This window comes from Microcaecilia unicolor, chromosome 2, assembly GCF_901765095.1.
Source record: "Microcaecilia unicolor chromosome 2, aMicUni1.1, whole genome shotgun sequence".
Lineage (NCBI taxonomy): Eukaryota > Metazoa > Chordata > Amphibia > Gymnophiona > Siphonopidae > Microcaecilia > Microcaecilia unicolor.
The window spans coordinates 212,873,163-212,900,112 of NC_044032.1; the positions used below are offsets into that span (position 1 = coordinate 212,873,163).

Here is a 26,950-nt window from a genome sequence, read left to right on the forward strand (position 1 = left end):
CAGATACTCAGGTACTATCATAGGTATTTTGGATGCATGCGGCGAATCCTCATTTACTCCTCCTTCACCAATCCTGCTTACTTAGAAATTAACGTGGGATTTAATTGATTGCAACTTTATGTGTACAAATGAACCGGAGTCAGTTTAATGTTCTAATCACTTTAGGGTTTCCCACCCCACCTTGTTCCTTTTCTGGGTTTGTAGGGTCATCTGCCCACACATATCCCAGTGTGTCCTCTCCCACACTCCCATGAGACCTCTTGCTATAGCGAAATACTCCCCCTTTTTCTCACATCCAGAATATCTCTTCCCTTTCTCAGCAGAGGTCCATGTACCGATATTTCCACCCTCACAGCACCAATAGCAGTCCCTGACATCTTTATTTCTATAAGACTTTCCTTACCAACTGGCTCAATACCCTCCCCTTCCTTGTTCTGCTGCTATGAAGAACAACTTTGCCAGCTACCCAAATACTCCAGTAGAAAAATGTGTGTAATCACAAACCAAAACCAATTGGGGTGGGCAATGTCACTGCCCAGCTGAGAGGTGATACGCATGGTGCCCTTTCCTCGGATTCTCTCTCTTTGACTTGTCAGCAAGGGCACTCCCAGCGTTCTCACCTAGTCCACAGCTGTATGAATGGCTACTGTTCTTCTTACCCTGACTGGATCATTCCTTTCCTGCCCCTTCCTTGCTTCCCTGCCCCCATTTTTGCATTTTTACTTCTATCCCTCTGCCTGACGGTGTACCTCAGGGTTCTGTTCTTGGTCCCCTCCTCTTTTCTATCTACACTTCTTCCCTTGGTTCATTAATTTCATCCCATGGCTTTTCCTACCATCTCTATGCTGATGACTCTCAAATCTACCTTTCTACCCCTGATATCTCACCTTGCATCCAAACCAAAGTTTCAGCGTGCTTGTCTGACATTGCTGTCTGGATGTCTCAACGCCACCTGAAATTAAACATGACCAAAACCAAGCTTCTCATTTTTCCCCCCAAACCCACCTCCCTGCTCCCCCCGTTTTCTGTTTCTGTTGATGGCTCTCTCATTCTCCCTGTCTCCTCAGCTCGAAACCTTGGGGTTATCTTTGACTCTTCTCTCTCCTTCTCTGCTCATATCCAGCAGATCGCCAAGACCTGTCGTTTCTTTCTTTACAACATCCGTAAAATCCGCCCCTTTCTTTCCGAGCACTCTACCAGAACCCTCATCCACACCCTTGTCACCTCTCGTTTAGACTACTGCAATCTGCTTCTTGCTGGCCTCCCACTTAGTCACCTCTCCCCTCTCCAATCAGTTCAAAACTCTGCTGCCCGTCTCATCTTCCACCAGGGTCGCTTTACTCATACTATCCCTCTCCTCAAGTCACTTCACTGGCTCCCTATCCGTTTTCGCATCCTGTTCAAACTTCTTCTACTAACCTATAAATGTACTCACTCTGCTGCTCCCCAGTATCTCTCCACACTCGTCCTTCCCTACACCCCTTCCCGTACACTCCGCTCCATGGATAAATCCTTCTTATCTGTTCCCTTCTCCACTACTGCCAACTCCAGACTTCGCGCTTTCTGTCTCGCTGCACCCTACGCCTGGAATAAACTTCCTGAGCCCTACGTCTTGCCCCATCCTTGGCCACCTTTAAATCTAGACTGAAAGCCCACCTCTTTAACATTGCTTTTGACTCGTAACCACTTGTAACCACTCGCCTCCACCTACCCTCCTCTCCTCCTTCCTGTACACATTAATTGATTTGATTTGCTTACTTTATTTTTTGTCTATTAGATTGTAAGCTCTTTGAGCAGGGACTGCCTTTCTTCTATGTTTGTGCAGCGCTGCGTACGCCTTGTAGCGCTATAGAAATGCTAAATAATAGTAGTAGTAGTAGTAGCATTCTACCCTTCCATTACTGCTCCCCCTCTTCCCTCGGATGGTTCCTACAGGCACATGAAGCCATGTTAAATCTGTCGGGGTGGATAAACCACCTTGCCTATCCTCTTTCTTTGAAAACTGGCTAAAAATGTACAGGCACAAAAGTAGCCCAGCAGAACACAGAAGAAACAAACTCCACAACCCAACAACGAAACCAACAACTCAGTGTTTTATTGTGTATCTTCGTATAAAGATATACAATAAAACCTTTCTGTCACCTCCACTGTGTTGGTTTCATTTCAGGTACAAAAGTATCCATAAACGTTGTTTTGAAACTGGTCCCCGTAGTGCACTGATTTCCTGCATTTTACTCTAATCTATCAATATTTCTTTAATATATGTTACTAAGTGATCTGAATGATCTTCCTGGAACATAAAAATGAATCTTTAACCACAATTGCAGAAAGCTAGTGGACTCCCAATTTCTCCACAGCTCTGTTCTGCTGGTGGATTTTGAAAGGAAATCTTGGGGGGGGGGGGGGGGGATTTTCTATTTAAAAATTGGTTTGCAGTCACCATAGGAAATTTGAAAATTGGCCCTGCTAATATATAAGAGAAATATCAAAAGGAGAGGGGGAAGTGATCTCCTGCTGAAATCACCAGAGGAGGGGACCCCCCAATTGCTCTTGTCCAGAACCTCCCTTTAAAAAAAAAAAAAAAAATTATATATATATATATATATATATATATATATATATATATTCAAACAGCAAAATTGCCAGCCAAAAATGCACAAAAACTGGTTGACTGAGAATTTAGTGGAGTGTGTGTGTATGTGTATATATACAGTGGGGGAAATAAGTATTTGATCCCTTGCTGATTTTGTAAGTTTGCCCACTGACAAAGACATGAGCAGCCCATAATTGAAGGGTAGGTTATTGGTAACAGTGAGAGATAGCACATCACAAATTAAATCCGGAAAATCACATTGTGGAAAGTATATGAATTTATTTGCATTCTGCAGAGGGAAATAAGTATTTAATCCCTCTGGCAAACAAGACCTAATACTTGGTGGCAAAACCCTTGTTGGCAAGCACAGCGGTCAGACGTCTTCTGTAGTTGATGATGAGGTTTGCACACATGTCAGGAGGAATTTTGGTCCACTCCTCTTTGCAGATCATCTCTAAATCATTAAGAGTTCTGGGCTGTCGCTTGGCAACTCGCAGCTTCAGCTCCCTCCATAAGTTTTCAATGGGATTAAGGTCTGGTGACTGGCTAGGCCACTCCATGACCCTAATGTGCTTCTTCCTGAGCCACTCCTTTGTTGCCTTGGCTGTATGTTTTGGGTCATTGTCGTGCTGGAAGACCCAGCCACGACCCATTTTTAAGGCCCTGGCGGAGGGAAGGAGGTTGTCACTCAGAATTGTACGGTACATGGCCCCATCCATTCTCCCATTGATGCGGTGAAGCAGTCCTGTGCCCTTAGCAGAGAAACACCCCCAAAACATAACATTTCCACCTCCATGCTTGACAGTGGGGACGGTGTTCTTTGGGTCATAGGCAGCATTTCTCTTCCTCCAAACACGGCGAGTTGAGTTCATGCCAAAGAGCTCAATTTTTGTCTCATCTGACCACAGTACCTTCTCCCAATCACTCTCAGCATCATCCAGGTGTTCACTGGCAAACTTCAGACGGGCCGTCACATGTGCCTTCCGGAGCAGGGGGACCTTGCGGGCACTGCAGGATTGCAATCCGTTATGTCGTAATGTGTTACCAATGGTTTTCGTGGTGACAGTGGTCCCAGCTGCCTTGAGATCATTGACAAGTTCCCCCCTTGTAGTTGTAGGCTGATTTCTTACCTTCCTCATGATCAAGGATACCCCACGAGGTGAGATTTTGCGTGGAGCCCCAGATCTTTGTCGATTGACAGTCATTTTGTACTTCTTCCATTTTCTTACTATGGCACCAACAGTTGTCTCCTTCTCGCCCAGCGTCTTACTGATGGTTTTGTAGCCCATTCCAGCCTTGTGCAGGTGTATGATCTTGTCCCTGACATCCTTAGACAGCTCCTTGCTCTTGGCCATTTTGTAGAGGTTAGAGTCTGACTGATTCACTGAGTCTGTGGACAGGTGTCTTTCATACAGGTGACCATTGCCGACAGCTGTCTGTCATGCAGGTAACGAGTTGATTTGGAGCATCTACCTGGTCTGTAGGGGCCAGATCTCTTACTGGTTGGTGGGGGATCAAATACTTATTTCCCTCTGCAGAATGCAAATAAATTCATATACTTTCCACAATGTGATTTTCCGGATTTAATTTGTGATGTGCTATCTCTCACTGTTACCAATAACCTACCCTTCAATTATGGGCTGCTCATGTCTTTGTCAGTGGGCAAACTTACAAAATCAGCAAGGGATCAAATACTTATTTCCCCCACTGTATATATATATCTACAGCAGGATGGCCGGATCCTCCGTGAGGGCTCCTAGCACTCCCAGGCTCTGTCGAGTTGCCATTATCTGGATACAGAACACCAGACCCCTTCAGTCCCTCCAATTTATGTTTGGTATATCCCCTATGTGAAGATTTGGATAAGGGAATTTACTTGCTCTCCCTGCCAAGAGTGCAAATAAGAAAATTAGAGGACAAAAGATGTTTTAAGCAAGCTCCATGACGGGGGAGGGGGAAGGGATGCACCTGGGAGACAGGTCCCTTCCCCACTGTAGCACTGACAGGCAGATGATAGGAAGCCTCATGCTGTTCTAAACAGTGATTTAAAAATAGCACCAGAACAAGCAGTGGGGGGCTAAACCACCCCTATGATGCTAATTTAGGCACACTATTAACTCTGATCATAGGATAAAAGTGTGGGAGGATTGTGCCTGAGCTTGTGTTCAAGCACAATTGTCCCGCACTAGTTTGACCCTGTCAAATGAGGAGATGGTGGCCCCTGGAACCCCCCCAGACTTCTGCCACACATGGCCTAGTGCCACTCCCCAGACAGCTTCATGGGACTGGTGGTCCGGTGGACCTTCAGTCCCCTGACCCCCCCCTGACATGAAGGCACAGAAGGCTGGAGGTCTGATGGATCTCTAGCTCCCCAACCCTCCCAACACCCAGAAAAGAAACCCTGTGGGCTGCCACCCCAACCCCCATCCTCCCTGATGATCTAACAGTCCTCTACCCCCCCCCCCCCCCGTACCTCTCTGATGGAAGAAGGAGTAGCACAGTCCCTCCTCATCCAGCGCCGCCTTCAGAATAGCGGCACCCTGCCCATTGAATGCAGCACTGGATGAGGAGGGAGTGTGCTACTTCCTCCTCTATCAGAGAGATATGGGGCAATGGGGAGGGCTTCACTAGACCACCAGAGCGGAGGGGGTTGGAGTGGCAGCCCACTTGAGCCACCAGGAATTCTTTTTTGGTTGTTAGGGGGGCTGGAGATCCACTGGACCACCAGCCCCCATGTTATCGTGTTGGGGGGGACGACTGGAGGTGTGCTGGACCTCCAGCCTCTATGTTGCTGTCTTGGGGTCGCGTCTGTTAGGGGGTATGGGGGTATGCTAGTATGCTCGACAGGGCTCCCCATTCCTTTCCAGTGCTTTGTAAACCCTAATTCCAGCTCCATTCTCACGTAGTAGGGTTTACGGCAGTAGAAGTGCGCTAATTTGGCGCTGCACGCTAAGCATAGGAAAGTGTGAGACCCCGAGCGGGGGTTGGGCATGGCCAGAGTAAATACTACAGCTGGACAAAAAGGTAGAATGCAAAAATAAGTATTTATTTACAAGAACAGAAATCCCTGACCTGTTCCTTCTAAGAGTGGAGGTATAGTGGGGAAAACCCAGGAGTGTTTGGCAAATAGCACTAATTCGCCTCTGGCAGTAGCCTCAAACACAGTCCTCGGCTGTGGGGTTCCCACACCCCAAACACAGCCTTTCAGTTTTATTTTGATTGTCAGGTCTGGCTGCAGCGAGACCTCCGGCAAACTTGCAAAGTTTAAACAGTTCAGCAAGGGCTTACCTCAGCCCAATCACAGCCTTGGGATGTCTTCAGTCAGGGCATACACTGCGCCTCTCCTCTTCCTCCCCTGAGCTTTTAACTGTGTTTTGTGCATTGTGGGGCCACACACCCCTGTTCAGTCAGCCTACCCTACCCACAATGCACTATTCTCTGTCTTGCTCTGCAGTTCAGCCAGTGACCAGCAGGGTTAGTGCCCTCTGCTGTCAGGTGCCTGAACTGCAGTTCCCAGCCAGGGAATATCTAGGGACGTCTGTGCTGTCCCTCACTGCCTCACAGGGAGGAATAATAATGTCCTTGTTTAGCATGCACTTGCCTGCTGTTAGTGTTCAGAGCTATGCTCGCTGGCTCTGATCCTGGGGCGCAAGCAAATGCAGGTGCTAGTTGGGCGCTTATGGCCTCTAGCACCCGTGTTTGCTTTTGATCATCTGGGCATGAGTCATCTCTTGTCGTTCCCTAACAGATAAAGAGCTGTGAGAACCATTCATCGACTAAACCACAGCATTAAGAATTTTGACCAAAAAATGCATATTCATTGAGGAAATCCTGAAAACCCAACTATGTTATGGCCCTCAAGGACCAAGGTTGCTCACCCCTGTGTTAGCATGTAGTGTCTGTGTAGGAATCTGTAACAGTCCAGCTTGTTCCAGTTTCCCAGTAGCCAATATATTGGTGCTTTAGGGCCCAGTATAACATTTATATCATTGTCTTTTCATAAGTGGGTTAGGGCTGTTATGGTGTGGTAAGATTTCAGTATAGGTTTTGAGTGTCTTGCAGGATTTTGTGTTATTTCACAAAGTGTCTGGCAGTGGCCTTATTTGAATGTAGGTTCTGGGGTAAGAGCTGCCTTTGGCGGCCCTGTTTGAAAGTAGGCTCTGAGGCAAGGGCTGCCTTTGGGGTCCTTGTCACACAAAGTAAAAATGCTCAGGACTAGTGGTCTTCACATCCTGTGGAGCAGTAGAAGGAGTGTGTGTGTTGTCCCTGAGGTGATGGTCACAATTTGAATACTTATAGTTGTAGTTAAAAAGACAGGCGGCCTGCTCTGGCCGGTCTTGAGACTTCTGCTGCATCCCGCTTCCTGATGTAACTTCCTGTTTTCTTCATAAGTTGGACACAGCAGAGGCAGCCTGACCACAGCCACCGCACCTGAGCGACAACACCGGCACTGCCACCTAGCCGACACCAACTAGTGCCTATTTTACAAAAGTCTGCTCCCCCTGACGTCAAAACCTGGCTACGCCTCTGGCAGGAAGAACATTCTGGGCCCCTGCTCCAGAAAGGTGCCAGTCAAATCTGGTCTATTGCAAGAAAGTGGCCCAACAGTATTGAAGCTTAAGCTTTTGGAGGGAAGTAGAAAAGTGAGTTCAAGAGAGGATCTTCGTCTTTCTTCTCCAAAAGTGAGTCCGTCCAGGAGGGGATGTAAAGCTGTACCGAGTGGGTTATCTCACTCGGGTGTCCACAGTAGCTTTGGTTCCTGCCCTAGTGGATAATGGAGAAGGAGAAAAGTTCACAGGGGTCACCAGTCTGGTCCACAGCTGCCCCCTGAGGAATATAGGAGACAATTCTCTAATGGCATCAGGGAGCCTAGATTCCATTAAAGAATATTAGTGTAACTTGGTATGGGCATGTCTAACACTTAGGCATCCAAATTTACACCAGCTATAGACATGCTGTAACTGTGAGCACTCAAATGCGTCAAGGGCACATGTAACTTACAGTATTCTGTAAGTTATCCCTCGGACTCTATATAATAGCGTGACTTAAGTTGCACATGCAAATCCTATGACGTGTCCATGCCCCTCCCCTCTGTACACCTCCTAACAATCATGTGTTAAGCCATTTTAGTACATAATTACAGAATAGGGATTAGGTGTACACTTACCTGTGTGAATGTTTAAATTTAGGTGATCTGATATGGCGGGAACTAGGGAGAGGTTACAGGTGCTTTGCTCTAGGTCCACCCAATGCTGATAGTCATTACTGGAGAGCATGGGACAAGAAAAGAAAAGTGAAATTGATTTATCATACATACAGGGAAGAGGCAAGCACAGGGGTGGGCAATCATGCTATCCTGGGGTCCACTGTCCTAGGGTCCCCACAGCAAGTCGTGTTTTCAGAATATCCATATCAAATGCATGCACATTTATCTTATGCATATTTATTGTGAATAACTTGACAACCTGACTGGCTGTGGGATCCTCAGGACAGGTTTGGGAAGATCTGACTTACAGAGTACGTTTTTATGTATCAAAAAACTAGACTGTCTGCTAGGGTATGGAGGCAAAAATTCTCATTTCATTTTTGTATTGTTTTTTTTTTTTTCTTTGAATCATTTAGTTTTGGTAATAGCACACACTATTATAGAATGAAATGAAAGCATGCAAACCTACAGTCTGCCTCTTGGACCAGATGCTAGAGTATTGAGTGATAAGAGATATGTTCAGAGTTAGCCGCATTGAGCCTGCCATGAGTGGGAAAGCGCGGGGTACAAATGTAATAAACAAACAAATACAGACTTTTCCCTTCCCGTGGGATGCAACAGATTTGAACAGTGCATGTATGTTTTTGATACTGAGGAATGCAAATGCAAATGTTAAAATATCTTTACCTCTTTATTGCTTTTCAGAGGGATACCAAAGGCCAGTTTCTCATAGAATATGTCTGCAAGCATTACAGCCTACTGGAAAAGGATTATTTTGGTATTCGATATGTTGACCCAGAAAAGCAGCGGGTATGTATCTTAAGATGTCATCATACAGGGCAATTTTCAAAGCTACTTACTGAGGTAAATAACGATCTGGGCAGATTGGCTTAGCTGAAAATTACCTTCAATTCCTTGCTTAAAAAAATGTTGTAAGGACCCCTTATGGCCCTCAAATGGTATCTTCTGTTCTATATGTACTGTAGAACTAGAAGCTTTCTAGGTGTTCAGAGAGGAAGAAGCTTGCCTATTCCCAAAAGTGGGGAACAAAGTATAAATAGGGGACCTCATGGGTCCGAATATGCTATCAACCCTTTGGAACTTCAAGGGGCGGGCAGCCAGAGGAGGGTTGTGCTCCTAGGGGTGTCCCTGGAAGAGCGAGGAGCCTCCCTTTTCCTTGAAAACGAGAGAGGGACTCTTCATGAGCATCAGTGGAAGGGTGAAAATCCAGAAGTTAAAGGGTCTTCAACCAACTGAGGGGACCCTGTTCTTTTGGATGTATTTCTGATCTGTTGTTGGCTGAGGAGAGTAAAATAAGGACCCTCTTCAGAGGGTCATTGAGTTAAAGAAGGAAAATGCCTATGAAACAGTGAAAGGTTCAAAATTCTTTCAGATATTGCTCAAAATGTTTTGAGTAGCAGTGCATCAGATGCTTGGTGTTTCATAGTTTGACATTATTGCTATTAATGTGCAATTCTCCTACTAGTCTGTTCTCCTTTGCGTTATTGACAGTCCCCTGAGGATTGCTTGCTGCCAAAACATGGCGCGTGTTGGGTCATGATTGTACTGTTGGAAATAAAATGTTTTTAGAAGTTATAAGACTTCTGGATTTTTTGACTGACATCCTGGTGCACTGTATGATTATCCTGTGACAGACTGAACTACCATAACACCTTGTATTGAAGGCTATCTGGGAAAAATATTAAGAAATATAATTATTACAAAATATGGCAGCTCGTCTTTTGATTCGGCATAAAAAATTCAACCATATCATCCCTATTATGCTTCTACCAGTAAAAGTAAAGTCTAAGTTTAATATCTTGTGCTTGGTTTTAAGTGCTTAGATTTCCAGTTATTTTGCCAATGCAGAGCAATAGATGTGAACCAATCAGATCTCTCCATTCATACCAGCAAGGGCTATTGAAGTTATCTTCAGTGCTATTATACACGTAACATCTACTAGATATAGAACTTCCTGATATTCTCGTTTGGCTACATGGAATCACCTTCAATAAAGCCTCTTCCTTTGTCCCACTTTTGGCTGACATCATTGCTTTTTCTCATATTTATGGAATTGCATATAGATGCATCTCTGGCATGTACCTGCCTGTGTGCACACACACGTGTGTATTTGCTCATTCTGACCATTTACCTATATAACAGGGGCATAAATGTTAGTGCCTGCTTTATAGAATTACTCCCTTAAAGGGGATACTATAAACTGGGTGCTAAAGTTTACATGCCCATTGGCACTAGCATATACACGCATAGATGTGAACTTACGCACATATATGCCAGTATTTCATGTAAGTGCGATTCTGTGACTATCTTTCATAGTACGTTTTTACAACAGGAGTGTATGCATGGGTGAGACTTAGGAAGGGCTCCCATTTACACGCGTAACCTACAGAACACTTTACCTTACGCACATCCCAGTTCCTTTTAGGCACACATACGTACAGCAGGTTTATGGCTGCTATAAGTGCAGTGAAACAATATACATGCCCTGAGTGTGATAAAGGCTTTAGGCAGAAGGCAGACCTCACAATACACAAGAAAATCCACAATCGAGTGAAACCATTTACATGTTCTGAGTGTGGTAAAAGCTTTCGTTGAAAAGAAAGCCTCACACACCATTAGAGAATCCACACAGGGCTGAAACCATTTACATGCACTGAGGAGGTAACAGCTTCAGTTGCAATGTTACAAAAAAAATAGAAAGCTTGGCATCAGGTAGAATAATGGAAAAGTGACATCCCAGGAAAGCAGTAGGGTCGATCCAAGATGGCTGCCTGAGTAGGTGTGCGGGAAAGAGCTCCCGAAACCAACGGAAAGCTTCCTCAATTGAGCACCCTCTAACCTGTTATGGGAAAGAGGAAGGGGAAATCCGGAGTGCCTACCTTCACAGGCAGGGTTGAACCTCCTCTCTTGCGGCAGCTGACGTTAGAGGAATCGGGACTTCGAACGCCGGGAACTGGAATGTTTGCTTCAGGAGGTCCGAGAGAACGAGGAGACCTAAGCGCTGAGGGGGTATCTTTGAGTCCTCCCTTGTTAATGGGCTCCCCCAAGACCAGGACGAGAAATGATGGACGCGAGGGCACAGCACGCTGAATCCGGAAGTCGGTCCCCAGCGGCTGGGTGTGGAGACCCCGCGGGAGCTTCGACGCCAGTGAACTTACCAGCTCAGATGGCTATGCAGTCTGGATTAAACACTGACGAATTATCCCTGAGTTTTGGAGTGAAGAAACCAGCTATCGTTACATTGGATTCCATATGGGAAGCAATACAAGGACTAAATATCACCCTGCAGCAAATTACAGGTACTTTTCGAGGTGAAGTGGCGGAGTTAAAGGAGTCACAAGCTGTATTGATAACAAAAATTGCAGATCAATCTGGAAAAATGGAGGTGTTTGATAAAGACTTAAAACGGTGAACTCTTTAACGCAAGTTTTGATGAAAGATAGTAGTCTCCAAATGCGAAAAACGGAATATTTGGAAAACCAGATTCGGGGTAATAATTTGCGCTTTCTTAATTTTCCTAAATTCCCTCTTATCCCTGCAATAGACATGCTAAAAAAATACTTCAGTGAAGTTCTAGGTATTCCTCCTGAAGGTTACCCACCTATTACCAAAGCATTGTATATTTCAGGAATACGAGGGAGAGAATTACAGTGGTGGAAATAAGTATTTGATCCCTTGCTGATTTTGTAAGTTTGCCCACTGACAAAGACATGAGCAGCCCATAATTGAAGGGTAGGTTATTGGTAACAGTGAGAGATAGCACATCACAAATTAAATCCGGAAAATCACATTGTGGAAAGTATATGAATTTATTTGCATTCTGCAGAGGGAAATAAGTATTTAATCCCTCTGGCAAACAAGACCTAATACTTGGTGGCAAAACCCTTGTTGGCAAGCACAGCGGTCAGACGTCTTCTGTAGTTGATGATGAGGTTTGCACACATGTCAGGAGGAATTTTGGTCCACTCCTCTTTGCAGATCATCTCTAAATCATTAAGAGTTCTGGGCTGTCGCTTGGCAACTCGCAGCTTCAGCTCCCTCCATAAGTTTTCAATGGGATTAAGGTCTGGTGACTGGCTAGGCCACTCCATGACCCTAATGTGCTTCTTCCTGAGCCACTCCTTTGTTGCCTTGGCTGTATGTTTTGGGTCATTGTCGTGCTGGAAGACCCAGCCACGACCCATTTTTAAGGCCCTGGCGGAGGGAAGGAGGTTGTCACTCAGAATTGTACGGTACATGGCCCCATCCATTCTCCCATTGATGCGGTGAAGTAGTCCTGTGCCCTTAGCAGAGAAACACCCCCAAAACATAACATTTCCACCTCCATGCTTGACAGTGGGGACGGTGTTCTTTGGGTCATAGGCAGCATTTCTCTTCCTCCAAACACGGCGAGTTGAGTTCATGCCAAAGAGCTCAATTTTTGTCTCATCTGACCACAGCACCTTCTCCCAATCACTCTCGGCATCATCCAGGTGTTCACTGGCAAACTTCAGACGGGCCGTCACATGTGCCTTCCGGAGCAGGGGGACCTTGCGGGCACTGCAGGATTGCAATCCGTTATGTCGTAATGTGTTACCAATGGTTTTCGTGGTGACAGTGGTCCCAGCTGCCTTGAGATCATTGACAAGTTCCCCCCTTGTAGTTGTAGGCTGATTTCTAACCTTCCTCATGATCAAGGATACCCCACGAGGTGAGATTTTGCGTGGAGCCCCAGATCTTTGTCGATTGACAGTCATTTTGTACTTCTTCCATTTTCTTACTATGGCACCAACAGTTGTCTCCTTCTCGCCCAGCGTCTTACTGATGGTTTTGTAGCCCATTCCAGCCTTGTGCAGGTGTATGATCTTGTCCCTGACATCCTTAGACAGCTCCTTGCTCTTGGCCATTTTGTAGAGGTTAGAGTCTGACTGATTCACTGAGTCTGTGGACAGGTGTCTTTCATACAGGTGACCATTGCCGACAGCTGTCTGTCATGCAGGTAACGAGTTGATTTGGAGCATCTACCTGGTCTGTAGGGGCCAGATCTCTTACTGGTTGGTGGGGGATCAAATACTTATTTCCCTCTGCAGAATGCAAATAAATTCATATACTTTCCACAATGTGATTTTCCGGATTTAATTTGTGATGTGCTATCTCTCACTGTTACCAATAACCTACCCTTCAATTATGGGCTGCTCATGTCTTTGTCAGTGGGCAAACTTACAAAATCAGCAAGGGATCAAATACTTATTTCCACCACTGTACCTCTTAATCCCCAATCTGATTTGAATATAACGGAATTTCTAGAATCTTCATTGGAGACTATAACTGAGAGAACCACCTTATTAGTTACTTTTGCTCTGCAATTGGATCAAAATAACATTTTCAAACTTTTTTTCCACCACACTAATTCACCATTCTTTGGATCAAAAATTCAAGTGTTTCCTGATTTTGCTTGTGATACTCAAAGGAAAAAAAAACAATTTTTGTTATTGAAAGAAAGGGTATTACGTTTAGGAGGGACCTTTATGCTAAGGTTTCCCTGTAAATGTTGTATTTCTCTGAATTCTGTAAACTATATTTATTTTGACCCAGAGAAGTTGAAAGAGTTTATTTTAACAAAAGAATAGGCTTGCAGTAGTCCTTGATTGAAAGCGTTAAGCTGGCTAGCAACATTCTTGGTTCTACCTACTTGATGTAAAGAAGAATTTATTTTCATAATATTTGAGAATCGTATTTTCCTTTTCTTGGATCTATATATTGTGGACTAATTTTTTCTTTTCATTTCCTTTTGTTTAATAATTGCTTATATTTTTTGTGATTTGTGGATTTATGTTTATTGCATAAATGTAAGATTGATTAACATAAATTAAAAAAAAAAAAAGAAAGCAGTAGGGCACCCTAGGGGGCACTGCAGTGGGCTTTGTAAAATGCTCCCAGGTACACATCTGACCATTGCTCCATTAGCTTGTCTGCTAAGCCCCCCAAAACCCACTACCCCCAACTATACATCACTACCATAGCCCTTATGGGTGAAGAGGGCACCTATATGTGGGTACAGTGGGTTTCTGGTGAGTTTTGAAGGGCTCACAGTTTCCTCCACAAGTGTAACAGGACTGATTCTACAGCAGTTTGAACTTCGTTATCCTCTATGAATTCTTTACTGTGACTGAAATATTTCTTACGGTCTGTATCCTAATGGCTTGATTTTGTGTGTTTTGCATTTGGACATTTTTTGTTCGAAAATGGACTGAAAGACAAAACGTCCAAATCACAAAACGTTTTTCAAAACAGTATTTTCGAAAGGAAAAGATAGACATTTTTATTTGTTGAAAATGACCTTCTTTCCTGTTCAGAATTTGGACATTTTGTGTAAAACGTCCAAATTCAGATTTAGACGTCATATCGAAAATGCCCCTCAATGTTTTAATGGGTTCGCAACGCTGCTTACAGGCAATGGCTAAATGGTTATATGATTCTTGGATGGTGCTGAATAAGAATAAAACTGTGGCATGTTGGGTATTTGAGAGGAAGGATCTGCTTAATATACTGTTGATATTATTGAATGATGCTGTTCCAGTAGTTGGCACATTCAAGTATTTGGGGGCCTTAATAAATTCTCACCTTACATTTTCTGTTCATGTTAATGCATTGTTTCGTAGGGGTTATGCTACTTTGCGTAAGTTGAGGGCTGTTAGGAATTATTTTGATGAAAAGACCTTTTTGGTGCTAATCTCAATTAGATTATGCAAGTGCAGTTTTAGCAGGGATATCGAATGAAATTTTGAAAAACTTACTGACACTGCGGATTTTGGACAGGGCTCACAGATTTGATCACATTACGCCAGTGGTTCTCAAGCTTCCTTCTGTTGTGACACACCTGGCTGACAATGTTCGCACACTGAATACTACAAGTCGCAGCTAAAGAAAGACAATACCTTATATATCATTTCATTGTTGCTCTAGGTCCACCCAATGCTAAACATAGACACTGGGGTTTGTATGTTGCCAGGGTGGAGGAGAGGAATGGTCCAGAGGCCAGCAACATTTCCAGTTGGGGCTGGTGATAGAACTAGGGACTAGTAATGGAGATTTCAAGTGCATGACTTCCTTGTTCTCGGCTCTCTCCAACCTGCCATACATAGGATTGTTAAAAAAGCACAAATGAGCTGTCTGTCAAATATTTGGTGACACACCTCCCAGATGGTCGTGACACACTGGTGTGTCCTGACACTCTAGTTGAGAACCCACTGCATTATGCCCTTATATTTGCATTATCATTGGCTGCCTTTGGGATATAGGATCCTCTTATGAGCATATCCCTTATTCTTTAGCAAATTTGTTGATGCCGTATATCCCAACATGGCATTTGCAATCTTTGGATGCACTGCAATTAGTAGTTCCTCCTTTGGTTAAGGCTTGCTTAGCCATGACTAGGAAAGGTGCATTCTTTTATTCGGCTCCTATGTTATGGAATGTGCTTCCACAGGCTTTGCAGGCTGGAAGGTTTTTAAATGCCTCCTTAATCATATTATTATTTCTCCGAGGACAAGCAGGCTGCTTGTTCTCACTGATGGGTGACGTCCACGGCAGCCCCTCCAATCGGAAACTTCACTAGCAAAGTCCTTTGCTAGCCCTCGCGCGCCCGCGCGGCCGTCTTCCCGCCCGAAACCGGCTCGAGCCGGCCAGTCTTCTTTTGTCCGCACTCGGTACGGTCGTGTTTTCGCCGTGTCGAGCCCCGGAAAGTCGACCTCGCGCGTCCAATTTGTTTTGAACGTGTTTTTTTCCTTCGGGAAAGCTTTGTCCTAGTCGGGAAGTGCTCCGGAAACCCCCCGCCGGGTTTCGTGTAAATCCTCCCCGTACTTCCAGCTTTTTTGCCCCGGTAAGTTTTCTTTCGTCGTCGGGGTAGGCCTCTTTTCGGCCTCGGTCGAGATTTTTCTCCCTCTAAATTTGGTGCTTCAAATTTCGCCATTTCGGCTTTTGATTTCGCCGGCGTGATTTTTCCGCCCATGACATCGAAGCCTTCCAGCGGCTTCAAGAAGTGCACCCAGTGCGCCCGGGTTATCTCGCTCACTGATCGACACTCGTCGTGTCTTCAGTGTCTGGGGGCCGAGCACCGCCCTCAGAACTGCAGTCTGTGTTCCCTGCTTCAAAGGCGGACTCAGGTAGCGAGACTAGCCCAGTGGAACGTGTTGTTCTCGGGCTCTTCGTCGGCATCGGCACCGGGATCTTCGAGTGCATCGACGTCGTCAGCGTCCAGACCATCTTCCTCGGCCGCCCCTGCATCGAGTGCATCGAGGCATCGGGCCTCTGCATCGGCGCCGAGACATCGGATAGCTGCATCGACGTCGGTGGTACCAGGACCTCGTCTGCTGATGTCGTCGGACGGTGGTGCATCGGGTGGAGTGCAGGTGAGGGCTGTCCATTCCCCTGCTGGTGGCGGTGAGCCCTCGGGTGGGTCTCCGCCTACCCTGAGGGCTCCTGCGGTACAGCCCCCCCGAGATCGACCTTCTTCAGTCTCGGCCCCGAGGAAGCGACGGATGGATTCGACGTCCTCCTCGTCGGTGCCGGGGAGCTCCGGTGACATGCTTCGGAAGAAATCGAAGAAGCATCGGCACCGGTCTCCTCCCCGTGTCGGCACCGAGAGCTCTGGGTCGCCGAGGGATTCGGCACCCAGCAGGCATCGGCACCGAGAGGACCGCTCACCCTCTGTTCAGGAGGTGTCGATGCGCTCCGCTCTGGACAGCCCGGAACAGCCTCCACGCCCGGAACAGGTACTGACGTCGACGCCTGCATCGACCTCTCAGCCTTTCTCTGCAGCCGCTCTAAACAAGAGCCTCCGGGCCGTTCTCCCAGAGATTCTGGGAGAGCTGTTGCGCCCTACCCCTCCGGTACCGGCGGTGCTTGCGCCACCGGTACCGTCGAGCGTGGCGCCGGCTGGCCCATCGCCCAGGTTGAGGTCCCCGACGTCGGTACCGCGTGCGGTACCGACCGCGGCCACCTCCCAGGAAGGCTCCCCGACTACGTCGGCGGAGGGAGCTTCGCCGATGCGGGCGAGGGAGTCTACCTCTCGACGCCCCCATCGTGGACGGGGTTCCACGGAGTCGAGCAGGGCGAGGTTGCAGACACAGGTCCGTGAACTTGTGTCTGACACCGAGGGTGAGGCCTCGTGGGAGGAAGAGGAAGATCCCAGATATTTCTCTGACGAGGAGTCTGAGGGTCTTCCGTCTGATCCCACTCCCTCTCCTGAGAGACAGCTTTCTCCTCCCGAGAGTCTGTCTTTTGCCTCCTTTGTCCGGGAGATGTCTACGGCCATCCCCTTCCCGGTGGTTGTGGAGGACGAGCCCAGGGCTGAAATGTTTGAGCTCCTGGACTATCCTTCTCCACCTAAGGAAGCGTCCACTGTTCCCTTGCACCATGTCCTGAAGAAGACATTGCTTGCGAACTGGACCAAGCCATTAACTAATCCCCACATTCCCAAGAAGATCGAGTCCCAGTACCGGATCCATGGGGACCCAGAGCTGATGCGCACCCAGTTGCCTCATGACTCTGGAGTTGTGGATTTGGCCCTAAAGAAGGCTAAGAGTTCTAGGGAACATGCTTCGGCGCCCCCGGGCAAGGACGCTAGAACCTTAGACTCCTTTGGGAGGAAGGCCTACCATTCCTCTATGCTCGTGTCCAAGATCCAGTCTTACCAGCTCTACACGAGCATACACATGCGGAATAATGTGCGGCAGTTGGCGGGCTTGGTTGATGCTCTTCCCCCTGAGCAAGCCAAGCCTTTTCAGGAGGTGGTCAGGCAGCTGAAGGCGTGCAGAAAATTCCTGGCCAGAGGAGTTTATGACACTTTTGATGTTGCGTCCAGGGCCGCTGCTCAAGGTGTGGTGATGCGCAGGCTCTCATGGCTGCGTGCCGCCGACCTGGAGAATAGAATCCAGCAGCGGATTACGGACTTGCCTTGCCGTGCGGATAACATTTTTGGCGAAAAAGTCGAGCAGGTGGTAGAGTCTCTCCACCAGCGGGACACCGCATTCGACAAGTTCGCCCGCCGGCAGCCTTCAGCTTCTACCTCTACAGGTAGACGATTTTTCGGGGGAAGGAAGACTGTTCCCTATACTTCTGGCAAGCGTAGGTACAATCCTCCTTCCCGACAGCCTGCGGCCCAGGCTAAGCCCCAGCGCGCTCGCTCTCGTCAGCAGCGTGCGAATCAGCAAGGCCCCGCGGCTCCCCAGCAAAAGCAAGGGGCGAGCTTTTGACTGGCTCCAGCAGAGCATAGCCGACATCCAAGTGTCAGTGCCGGGCGACCTGCCTGTCGGAGGGAGGTTGAAAGCTTTTCACCAAAGGTGGCCTCTCATAACCTCCGATCAGTGGGTTCTCCAAATAGTCCGGCAAGGATACACCCTCAATTTGGCCTCTCAACCTCCAAATTGTCCACCGGGAGCTCAGTCCTACAGCTTCCAGCACAAGCAGGTACTTGCAGAGGAACTCTCCGCCCTTCTCAGCGCCAATGCGGTCGAGCCCGTGCCATCCGGGCAAGAAGGGCTGGGGTTCTATTCCAGGTACTTCCTTGTGGAAAAGAAAACAGGGGGGATGCGTCCCATCCTAGACCTAAGGGCCCTGAACAAATATCTCGTAAAAGAAAAGTTCAGGATGCTTTCCCTGGGCACCCTTCTCCCCATGATTCAGCAAAACGATTGGCTATGCTCTCTGGACTTGAAGGATGCCTACACACACATCCCGATACTGCCAGCTCACAGACAGTATCTGCGATTTCAGCTGGGCACACGCCACTTCCAGTACTGTGTGCTACCCTTTGGGCTCGCCTCTGCGCCCAGGGTGTTCACAAAGTGCCTAGCTGTGGTAGCAGCGGCGCTTCGCAGGCTGGGAGTGCACGTGTTCCCATATCTCGACGATTGGCTGGTGAAGAACACATCCGAGGCAGGAGCCCTGCAGTCCATGCAGATGACTATTCGCCTCCTGGAGCTACTGGGGTTTGTGATAAATTACCCAAAGTCCCATCTTCTCCCAGTGCAGAAACTCGAATTCATCGGAGCCCTGCTGGATTCTCGGACGGCTCGCGCCTATCTCCCAGAGGCGAGGGCCAACAACTTGTTGTCCCTCGTCTCGCGGGTGCGAGCGTCCCAGCAGATCACAGCTCGGCAGATGTTGAGATTGCTGGGCCACATGGCTTCCACAGTTCATGTGACTCCCATGGCCCGCCTTCACATGAGATCTGCTCAATGGACCCTAGCCTCCCAGTGGTATCAGGCCGCCGGGGGTCTAGAGGACGTGATCCACCTGTCCACGAGTTTTCTCGAATCCCTGTATTGGTGGACGATTTGCTCCAATTTGACTCTGGGACGTCCCTTCCAAATTCCTCAGCCTCAAAAAGTGCTGACCACGGATGCGTCTCTCCTGGGATGGGGAGCTCATGTCGATGGGCTTCACACCCAAGGAAGGTGGTCCCTCCAAGAAAGCGATCTACAGATCAATCTTCTGGAGTTGCGAGCGATCTGGAACGCTCTGAAGGCTTTCAGAGATCGGCTGTCCCATCAAATTATCCAAATTCAGACAGACAATCAGGTTGCCATGTACTATGTCAACAAGCAGGGGGGCACCGGATCTCGCCCCCTGTGTCAGGAAGCCGTCAGCATGTGGCTCTGGGCTCGCCGTCAAGGCATGGTGCTCCAAGCCACATATCTGGCAGGCGTAAACAACAGTCTGGCCGACAGGTTGAGCAGGATTATGCAACCTCACGAGTGGTCGCTCAATTCCCGTGTGGTGCGACAGATCTTCCAGGCGTGGGGCACCCCCCTGGTGGATCTCTTCGCATCTCAAGTGAACCACAAGGTCCCTCAGTTCTGTTCCAGGCTTCAGGCCCACGGCAGACTGGCGTCGGATGCCTTCCTCCTGGATTGGGGGGAAGGTCTGCTGTATGCTTATCCTCCCATTCCTCTGGTGGGGAAGACTTTGTTGAAACTCAAGCAAGACCGAGGCACCATGATTCTGATTGCTCCCTTTTGGCCGCGTCAGATCTGGTTCCCTCTTCTTCTGGAGTTATCCTCCGAAGAACCGTGGAGATTGGAGTGTTTTCCGACCCTCATCACGCAGGACGAAGGGGCTCTTCTGCATCCCAACCTCCAGTCCCTGGCTCTCACGGCCTGGATGTTGAGGGCGTAGACTTTGCCTCTTTGGGTCTGCCAGAGGGTGTCTCCCGCATCTTGCTTGCTTCCAGGAAAGACTCCACTAAGAGAAGTTACTTCTTTCATTGGAGGAGGTTTGCCGTCTGGTGTGACAGCAAGGCCCTAGATCCTCGCTCTTGTCCTACACAGACCCTGCTTGAATACCTTCTCCACTTGTCTGAGTCTGGTCTGAAGACCAACTCCGTAAGGGTTCACCTTAGTGCAATCAGTGCATACCATTACCAAGTGGAAGGTAAGCCGATCTCAGGACAGCCTTTAGTTGTTCGCTTCATGAGAGGTTTGCTTTTGTCAAAGCCCCCTGTCAAGCCTCCTACAGTGTCATGGGATCTCAATGTCGTTCTCACCCAGCTGATGAAACCTCCTTTCGAGCCACTGAATTCCTGCCATCCGAAGTACTTGACCTGGAAGGTCATTTTCTTGGTGGCAGTTACCTCGGCTCGTAGAGTCAGTGAGCTTCAGGCCCTGGTAGCCCAGGCCCCTTACACCAAATTTCATCACAACAGAGTAGTCCTCCGCACTCACCCTAAGTTTCTGCCAAAGGTTGTGTCGGAGTTCCATCTGAACCAGTCAATTGTCTTGCCAACATTCTTTCCCCGTCCTCATTCCTGCCCTGCTGAACGTCAGCTGCACACATTGGACTGCAAGAGAGCATTGGCCTTCTATCTGGAGCGGACACAGCCCAATTGTTTGTTTCTTTTGATCCCAACAAGAGGGGAGTGGCTGTAGGGAAACGCACCATATCCAATTGGCTAGCAGATTGCATTTCCTTCACTTACGCCCAGGCTGGGCTGGCTCTTGAGGGTCATGTCACGGCTCATAATGTTAGAGCCATGGCAGCGTCGGTAGCCCACTTGAAGTCAGCCACCATGGAGGAAATTTGCAAAGCTGCGACGTGGTCATCTGTCCACACATTCACATCTCATTACTGCCTGCAGCAGGATACCCGACGTGACAGTCGGTTCGGGCAGTCAGTTCTTCAGAACCTGTTTGGGCTTTAGGATCCAACTCCACCCCCCGAGGGCCCTGTTTGTTCTGTTCCAGGCTACACTCTCAGTTAGTTGGTAAATTTTTTAGGTCAATCTCAGTTATGTCCTCGCCGTTGCGAGGCCCAATTGACCAATGTTGTTGTCTTGAGTGAGCCTGGGGGCTAGGGATACCCCATCAGTGAGAACAAGCAGCCTGCTTGTCCTCGGAGAAAGCGAATGCTACATACCTGTAGAAGGTATTCTCCGAGGACAGCAGGCTGATTGTTCTCACAAACCCGCCCGCCTCCCCTTTGGAGTTGTGTCTTCCCTTGAAGTGTATTGTCTTGCTACATACTGGACTGGCCGGCTCGAGCCGGTTTCGGGCGGGAAGACGGCCGCGCATGCGCGGTGCGCGCGGGCGCGCGAGGGCTAGCAAAGGACTTTGCTAGTGAAGTTTCCGATTGGAGGGGCTGCCGTGGACGTCACCCATCAGTGAGAACAATCAGCCTGCTGTCCTCGGAGAATACCTTCTACAGGTATGTAGCATTCGCTATAGCTGCATTTGATGTAGCTTTACCTGGGGATTAGCAGGCATGATGCTTTGGGTAGCTATTGACTGCTGGTTTCTTTTTGTATGACTATCTTGTGTGTATGGGCTTTCCTATCAAAAATTGGAGCGCTTTTAAAAATAATTTTATTATTTATTCATTTATTTATTTATTATATTTGTATCCCGCACTTTCCCACTAAAAGCAGGCTCAATGCGGCTTACATAATAATAGGTAACACAGAATTTTGTTATGTAAAGTAGGAAATTAAGTATAACATAATAGAAGGATGGATGGATAGGTAGGTAGGTAGAAACAGGTGATAGAGAGAGGAGGGTAAGGTGGGAGATAGATTATGATTTTGTTTGTAGACTGCTCTGATTTAAATAACGCTAAGCAGTATATAAAGTTAATGAACTATAACTATTTTATAATGGAACCTTGGCACCCAGGTTCCAGTACAAAATAGTCTCCTTCCACCTGCTCTTGGGGCACCTCCGTGTAGTGAGAACCTATTCTATAATGGCATCTGGGTTTACAGATTCCATTATAGAATACTAACGTAACCTGGTATTGGCGTGTCTTACATTAACACACCCGCAGTTGCACCGGCCATAGATCTGATGTAACTGCGGTCTCATAAATGAGTCAGGGATGCATGTAACCTACAGTATTCTGTAAATTATGTGTGTAAATGGCAGCCCCGTCCATGTCCATCTCTTAGCCCACCAATGTGAATGCCCCCCCCCTTGCATTTATGTTCTATGCCACTTGCATGTGCTCTTAGTTGCTTTGCTGCCACTTGCAGGGATGACCCAAGGCAAGACGCCACCTGATGTCCCCCCCCCCCCCCAACCAAATTCTGGCATCTCCTCCTCTTCCTTCCTCCACCCCTTTCCCCGAATTTACCTTCTTTCTCCATTTTCCAAAAGCCGGCGGGGGCAGCGATTCCCATATGCTGCCCTGCCGCTGGCACCAGCCTCTTCTTTACTGCGGCTGTCTCTGAGGAAACAGGAAGTTACATCAGAGAGGCAGACTGCAGTAAAGAGAAGAGGTGGGTGCTGGCAGCAGGGCAGTGTATGGGAATCGCTGTCACTGCTGCCTTTTAAAAAATGTAAAAAGAAGGTAAAGTTGGGGAACGTGGTGGAGGAAGAAAGGTTGAGATGTCGCTCCTGGAAGAGTGCCGCCTGAGGCCCCTACCTTAGAAGGCCTGATGGCCTTGTCGCCCCTGGCCACTTGTGTGCCTAAGTAAACACTTACCTGTGAAAGTGCTGGTATTTTGTATGTTAATGGGTGCAACTGATGTGTAACTTATAGGATTTCCTTCATGTGACTAAATATTGCTGCTAAATGTATAAGTGCCAACTCCACATTTGCTTCTTCCCTCTGCTGGTTCCATTGTATACAGACAAAACTTGGTTATTTATGGGTGAATTCTATATATGGCCACAATCAAAAGCGTTCTAACGTATGCAAGGTGCCAAAACAAGGCAGAAATGGCAGATCCGTGTGAAAACACATATGCGCCTAAGTGTTTCCACGCGGATCTGCAAAGGTGTGTATGGCTGTGAGAGGGGCATTAGCGGGTCAGGGGCATCCCCTTAAAATGCGCTGTGTTATAGAATAGTGCGCATCCGTGCCCAACTTGCGTTCTGGGATTTACATCTGGTTTCAGTTGGTTTAACTCCTTTGGATTCAGATCCTGATGCTACACACTGTTCTATAAAGAGCGCCGATTCTGGAACGCCTATTATAGAATACCATTCAGCGCCAAATTTTTCGGTGCCAAATTTTGAATGCCATTAGCCCTTATTGTGTTAAATTGCCTGGATTTTATCCATATAAAGGCTGAAATATAAGCATAAGCAAGTAATGTGTGTGCCATTAGTTGGCAGATAACATGGCCCGCTTTGAATATCAGGTCATTTGTGCATAAGTTCTGTTATTACTTCTAAAGCTGCACAACTTGACTTCCCATTAATATGGGATATAAGGAGCTCTTCAGGGAAAGCTTGGGCATCTGTGCAAGCAAAGAAGAAAATCATACATATTCATACAATGGATTCATGAATAACACACCATTTATATAGCCAGTGATCTGTAATTAATACATTGTGAAATCCATTATTGGAAATGGCCAACCCGCTCTGTGCAACCTGATTTTTTCAGTGTGTGTAATATTTTCTCCCTACATCTGAGTAGAACATTTTAAAGTGCTATTTCTGGTTTTTCCCCTGGCCCAGGAAAGGAAAATTGAGTGAAACTTGAATCTTCTACTTGGTGCTGTTGCTAGGATACCAGGTTAGCTCTGATTTTTCTTTTAACTCTTGCCTTGCACTCTTTGCAGTGGATGGTCATTCTAGTCTGCTTTTTCTTTCCTGGCACAAGAAATTACCAGGAATAGCTGATGCTTTCCCAGCCAGTGCTGGATGAATACTACCATTTGCTTCAGAAAGCTTATATTAAAAGTTCCCTACAAACAGGGGTAATTGTTGGTAGGGTGACCCCCAAATTCATCTTAACCTTACACAGTAGTTCTATAGGAACGGAAAAAATCCACACCTACTGACAATTTTCCTGTTTATGGGCTATGTGATTCTCAGCAATTTATGGGCTATTTGATTCTCAGCAATATATGCATTGGAGAGTGACAAGCGAAAATTCAGTCAGCAGGGGCAATCAGGATCAGTGTGATGAGCATGTGAATAAATACACCAAAGCACAAGGGCCGATTCATTAAGTTATTTTTACTTTTTTCCCATTGAGAAAAGACCATGATAAATTAGACCCTAAGCTTCTTGGTTTCCAAAACTACAGCAGTGATTTGTGTTACATCATTGCTGGGGACATTTCAGTCTAGATTTTTTTAGACGTGTGCAGCTGTGTAGACATACATGTATGCATTTATTCTGATGCAAAAATATGTTGGGCATCTGGATTGAAAATGAGTAAGATAGAGGTCTAAGTTTACATACCCAACGGGGGTCTAAAGTTTGTGTTTAATCGCCTTTAAAAGGCTAGTCATGTCTAGCTTTTCTTCATAATAATAATAATAATAATAATAATTCAAACAGATTTGACATTTGGAATATAATATGCCTGATATCACTGTAATTGAAAAAGTAATCTTGCAATATTAGGAGAAACAAGAATTAAGGACAAAGAACTGGAAAAATTAACAAAGTATTGAGATCTAATAATAGGAATGGCAAGACTCTGGAACACACCATGTAGGATTTTATCCCTGTTGTTGGAGGAGCCTTATGTGGTGTTATGCCAAGCCTGGACACATTTTTTGAAATTTCAGGTTTAACAGCAGCAGATTTACAAAAAGAAACAACAACAACAACAACAGTTGTTGTTGTTGTTTTTTTTTTAAATCTGCTGCTGTTAAACCTGAAATTTGCAGGGTTCAAGCTATATTTTGTGATGATACTTGGATAATTCCTAAGTTTCTGGGTGAAGCTCAAATTCTCTGATGATACAAGACATACTTCTTACTTGACTACTGTCCCCTGGATTGTAATTCCTACTTGACTTCTGTCCATTGAAATTCCTTTTTTTCCTTCCAGTTATAGTTTATAAAGATTGTGAATTGCCTTGATTTTTATGTAAAAGAATGTCAAGTGGCATATTAAGTTCATCTTCAATAAACGTTAGAATACCTTATCAACTCCTTTCAGCTCCCTCCCACACTTACCCTTAAATCTGGATCTTCCCAAAAGTTAATGGAGTACCAATACCTGGTTGCTAGCCAACTCCCTCTGTAGAAGTGGTTGCTGCTGACCTCTAGTGACAGTTTCACAGTATTATTTCACAGCCTGACATCTAGTGGTAGTACTGAAAAACTACTACTAGGGATAATTAGCTGCCTTTTCTACAGAGGGAACTAATAGGTCAGGAGTGAAAAGGAATCATTCCTACTCCCAACTATTGCTGTTAGGTGCTGTTGGAAGGGGCTGAAAATGTCACATTTTGTGAAAGATTGAGGAATTGGGATGGAGGGAGCTCAGATTGTTGAGGGAGCTGAGAATGTTAACTTGATGAAGGATCAGGGCATTGATAGCACACTTGTTAAGTGACCAGGTACTCCCTCCCAACTTACATCTGCCTTTGACAGCATCCTCCCCAGGAACAATGGCTGGTGTGGTTAACTTTCAATGACTAACAGAACTTGGAAAGTATAACACAAGTTGCGATTTTCATTTTGTATTATCATGAACTGTTTTGCATGTATCTGCATGCTTCACAGCTCATTATGACTGAATGTGTGTGTGGCGGTAAAAAATCCATTGGCAAGCTCTGTTATTTGGCACATAACATATTATTGCCAAAATGCAGCTTAGTAAATAGAGGCCAAAGTCTCTAACAGTTACAGGCCTCAAATTGAAAGCTTAACTTGACTCAGATTTTAGATTGGAGACCAAACTGGCACCTGTAATGGTTTGACAACCTTTTTTTTTCCATTATTACCTTGTGTAGTTGGTTAAAATATCTGTTTAATAAGTGAGTGTCATCAAAAAATTGCAAGTGGATTCTGGTAGCATACCTTAATAATGAAAGATGTGTGTTAACCCTTTCCTCAGTCTATAGGGTAAGCCCTATCTCCACAGTATATAAACTCTTATCCTTTACTGTAACCACGTTTCCTGCATACAGCACTGTACAATCTGGAATAAGTATGTCCTGCCCAGTACGTTTTCTGAGCTGAGTATTGAACATGGGTAAAATGCCCTCATTTTCCATATCTTTCACAGATCCCTTTCAGAGCGGTGCCTTAGCAGCTGTTAGATTACAGCGAGGGCAGAAATGTTAAAGCATGAGGCTTCCCAGTACTGAAGGCTGAGCTTGTGTTAGGGATAGATTTCATTGCTTATCTTGTCTGACTGCTTGCACTGACTTTATTTCTGCCTCCTCAATTATGTGCCCATTAGCAATGGCAGATGCTATATTTTATACGATAGTACTAGCTACGCCAAAGGAAAAGGTGGTTTGAGTAACAATCTTTTGCAAATTAGAAAAGAGAAAGCTTTTGCAATAGTCCAGTCTGCTTTCAGGTACAATAATTTGTTCAGAGGTCAACAGCATATATAATTATAGATGCATCAGAGTGCTGAACCATTTATCCCCCTAGCTTCAGTCACCAATATGTGACATCTGAATCCATTCATGGAAAAAAAAGATTTAGGTGGTATTGGTCAGAGGAAAATGAAGCACAGTGGTCTTTTTAACAGCAGCATTCCACCTAAGCAGTTGCTGCAGCCAGTGCTGGCTCTACCATTGAATGACTATTGGGCTCATTTTCAAAAGAGAAAAAAACGTCCAAAAAGTGGCATAAGCCTGCATTTGGACATTTTTCTCACAAAAACGTCCAAATTGGTATTTTCAAAACCAATTTTTAGACATTTTTCTATGAGGTCCATCAGAAGTGCGTT

The 26,950-nt window shown here is 46.4% G+C and overlaps 1 protein-coding gene across 2 annotated transcripts in view; it reads left to right on the forward strand.

The window, feature by feature from the left end:
* The window catches only part of FRMD3 (FERM domain containing 3), a 396,218-nt gene that overhangs the window by 195,887 nt on the left and 173,381 nt on the right, over positions 1 to 26,950 (forward strand). For both annotated transcript variants that reach the window (XM_030193696.1, XM_030193697.1), the window contains exon 2: positions 8,505 to 8,609. In XM_030193696.1, coding sequence (XP_030049556.1) covers positions 8,505 to 8,609 — 105 coding nt within the window. The remainder of the gene's footprint in view (positions 1 to 8,504; positions 8,610 to 26,950) is intronic.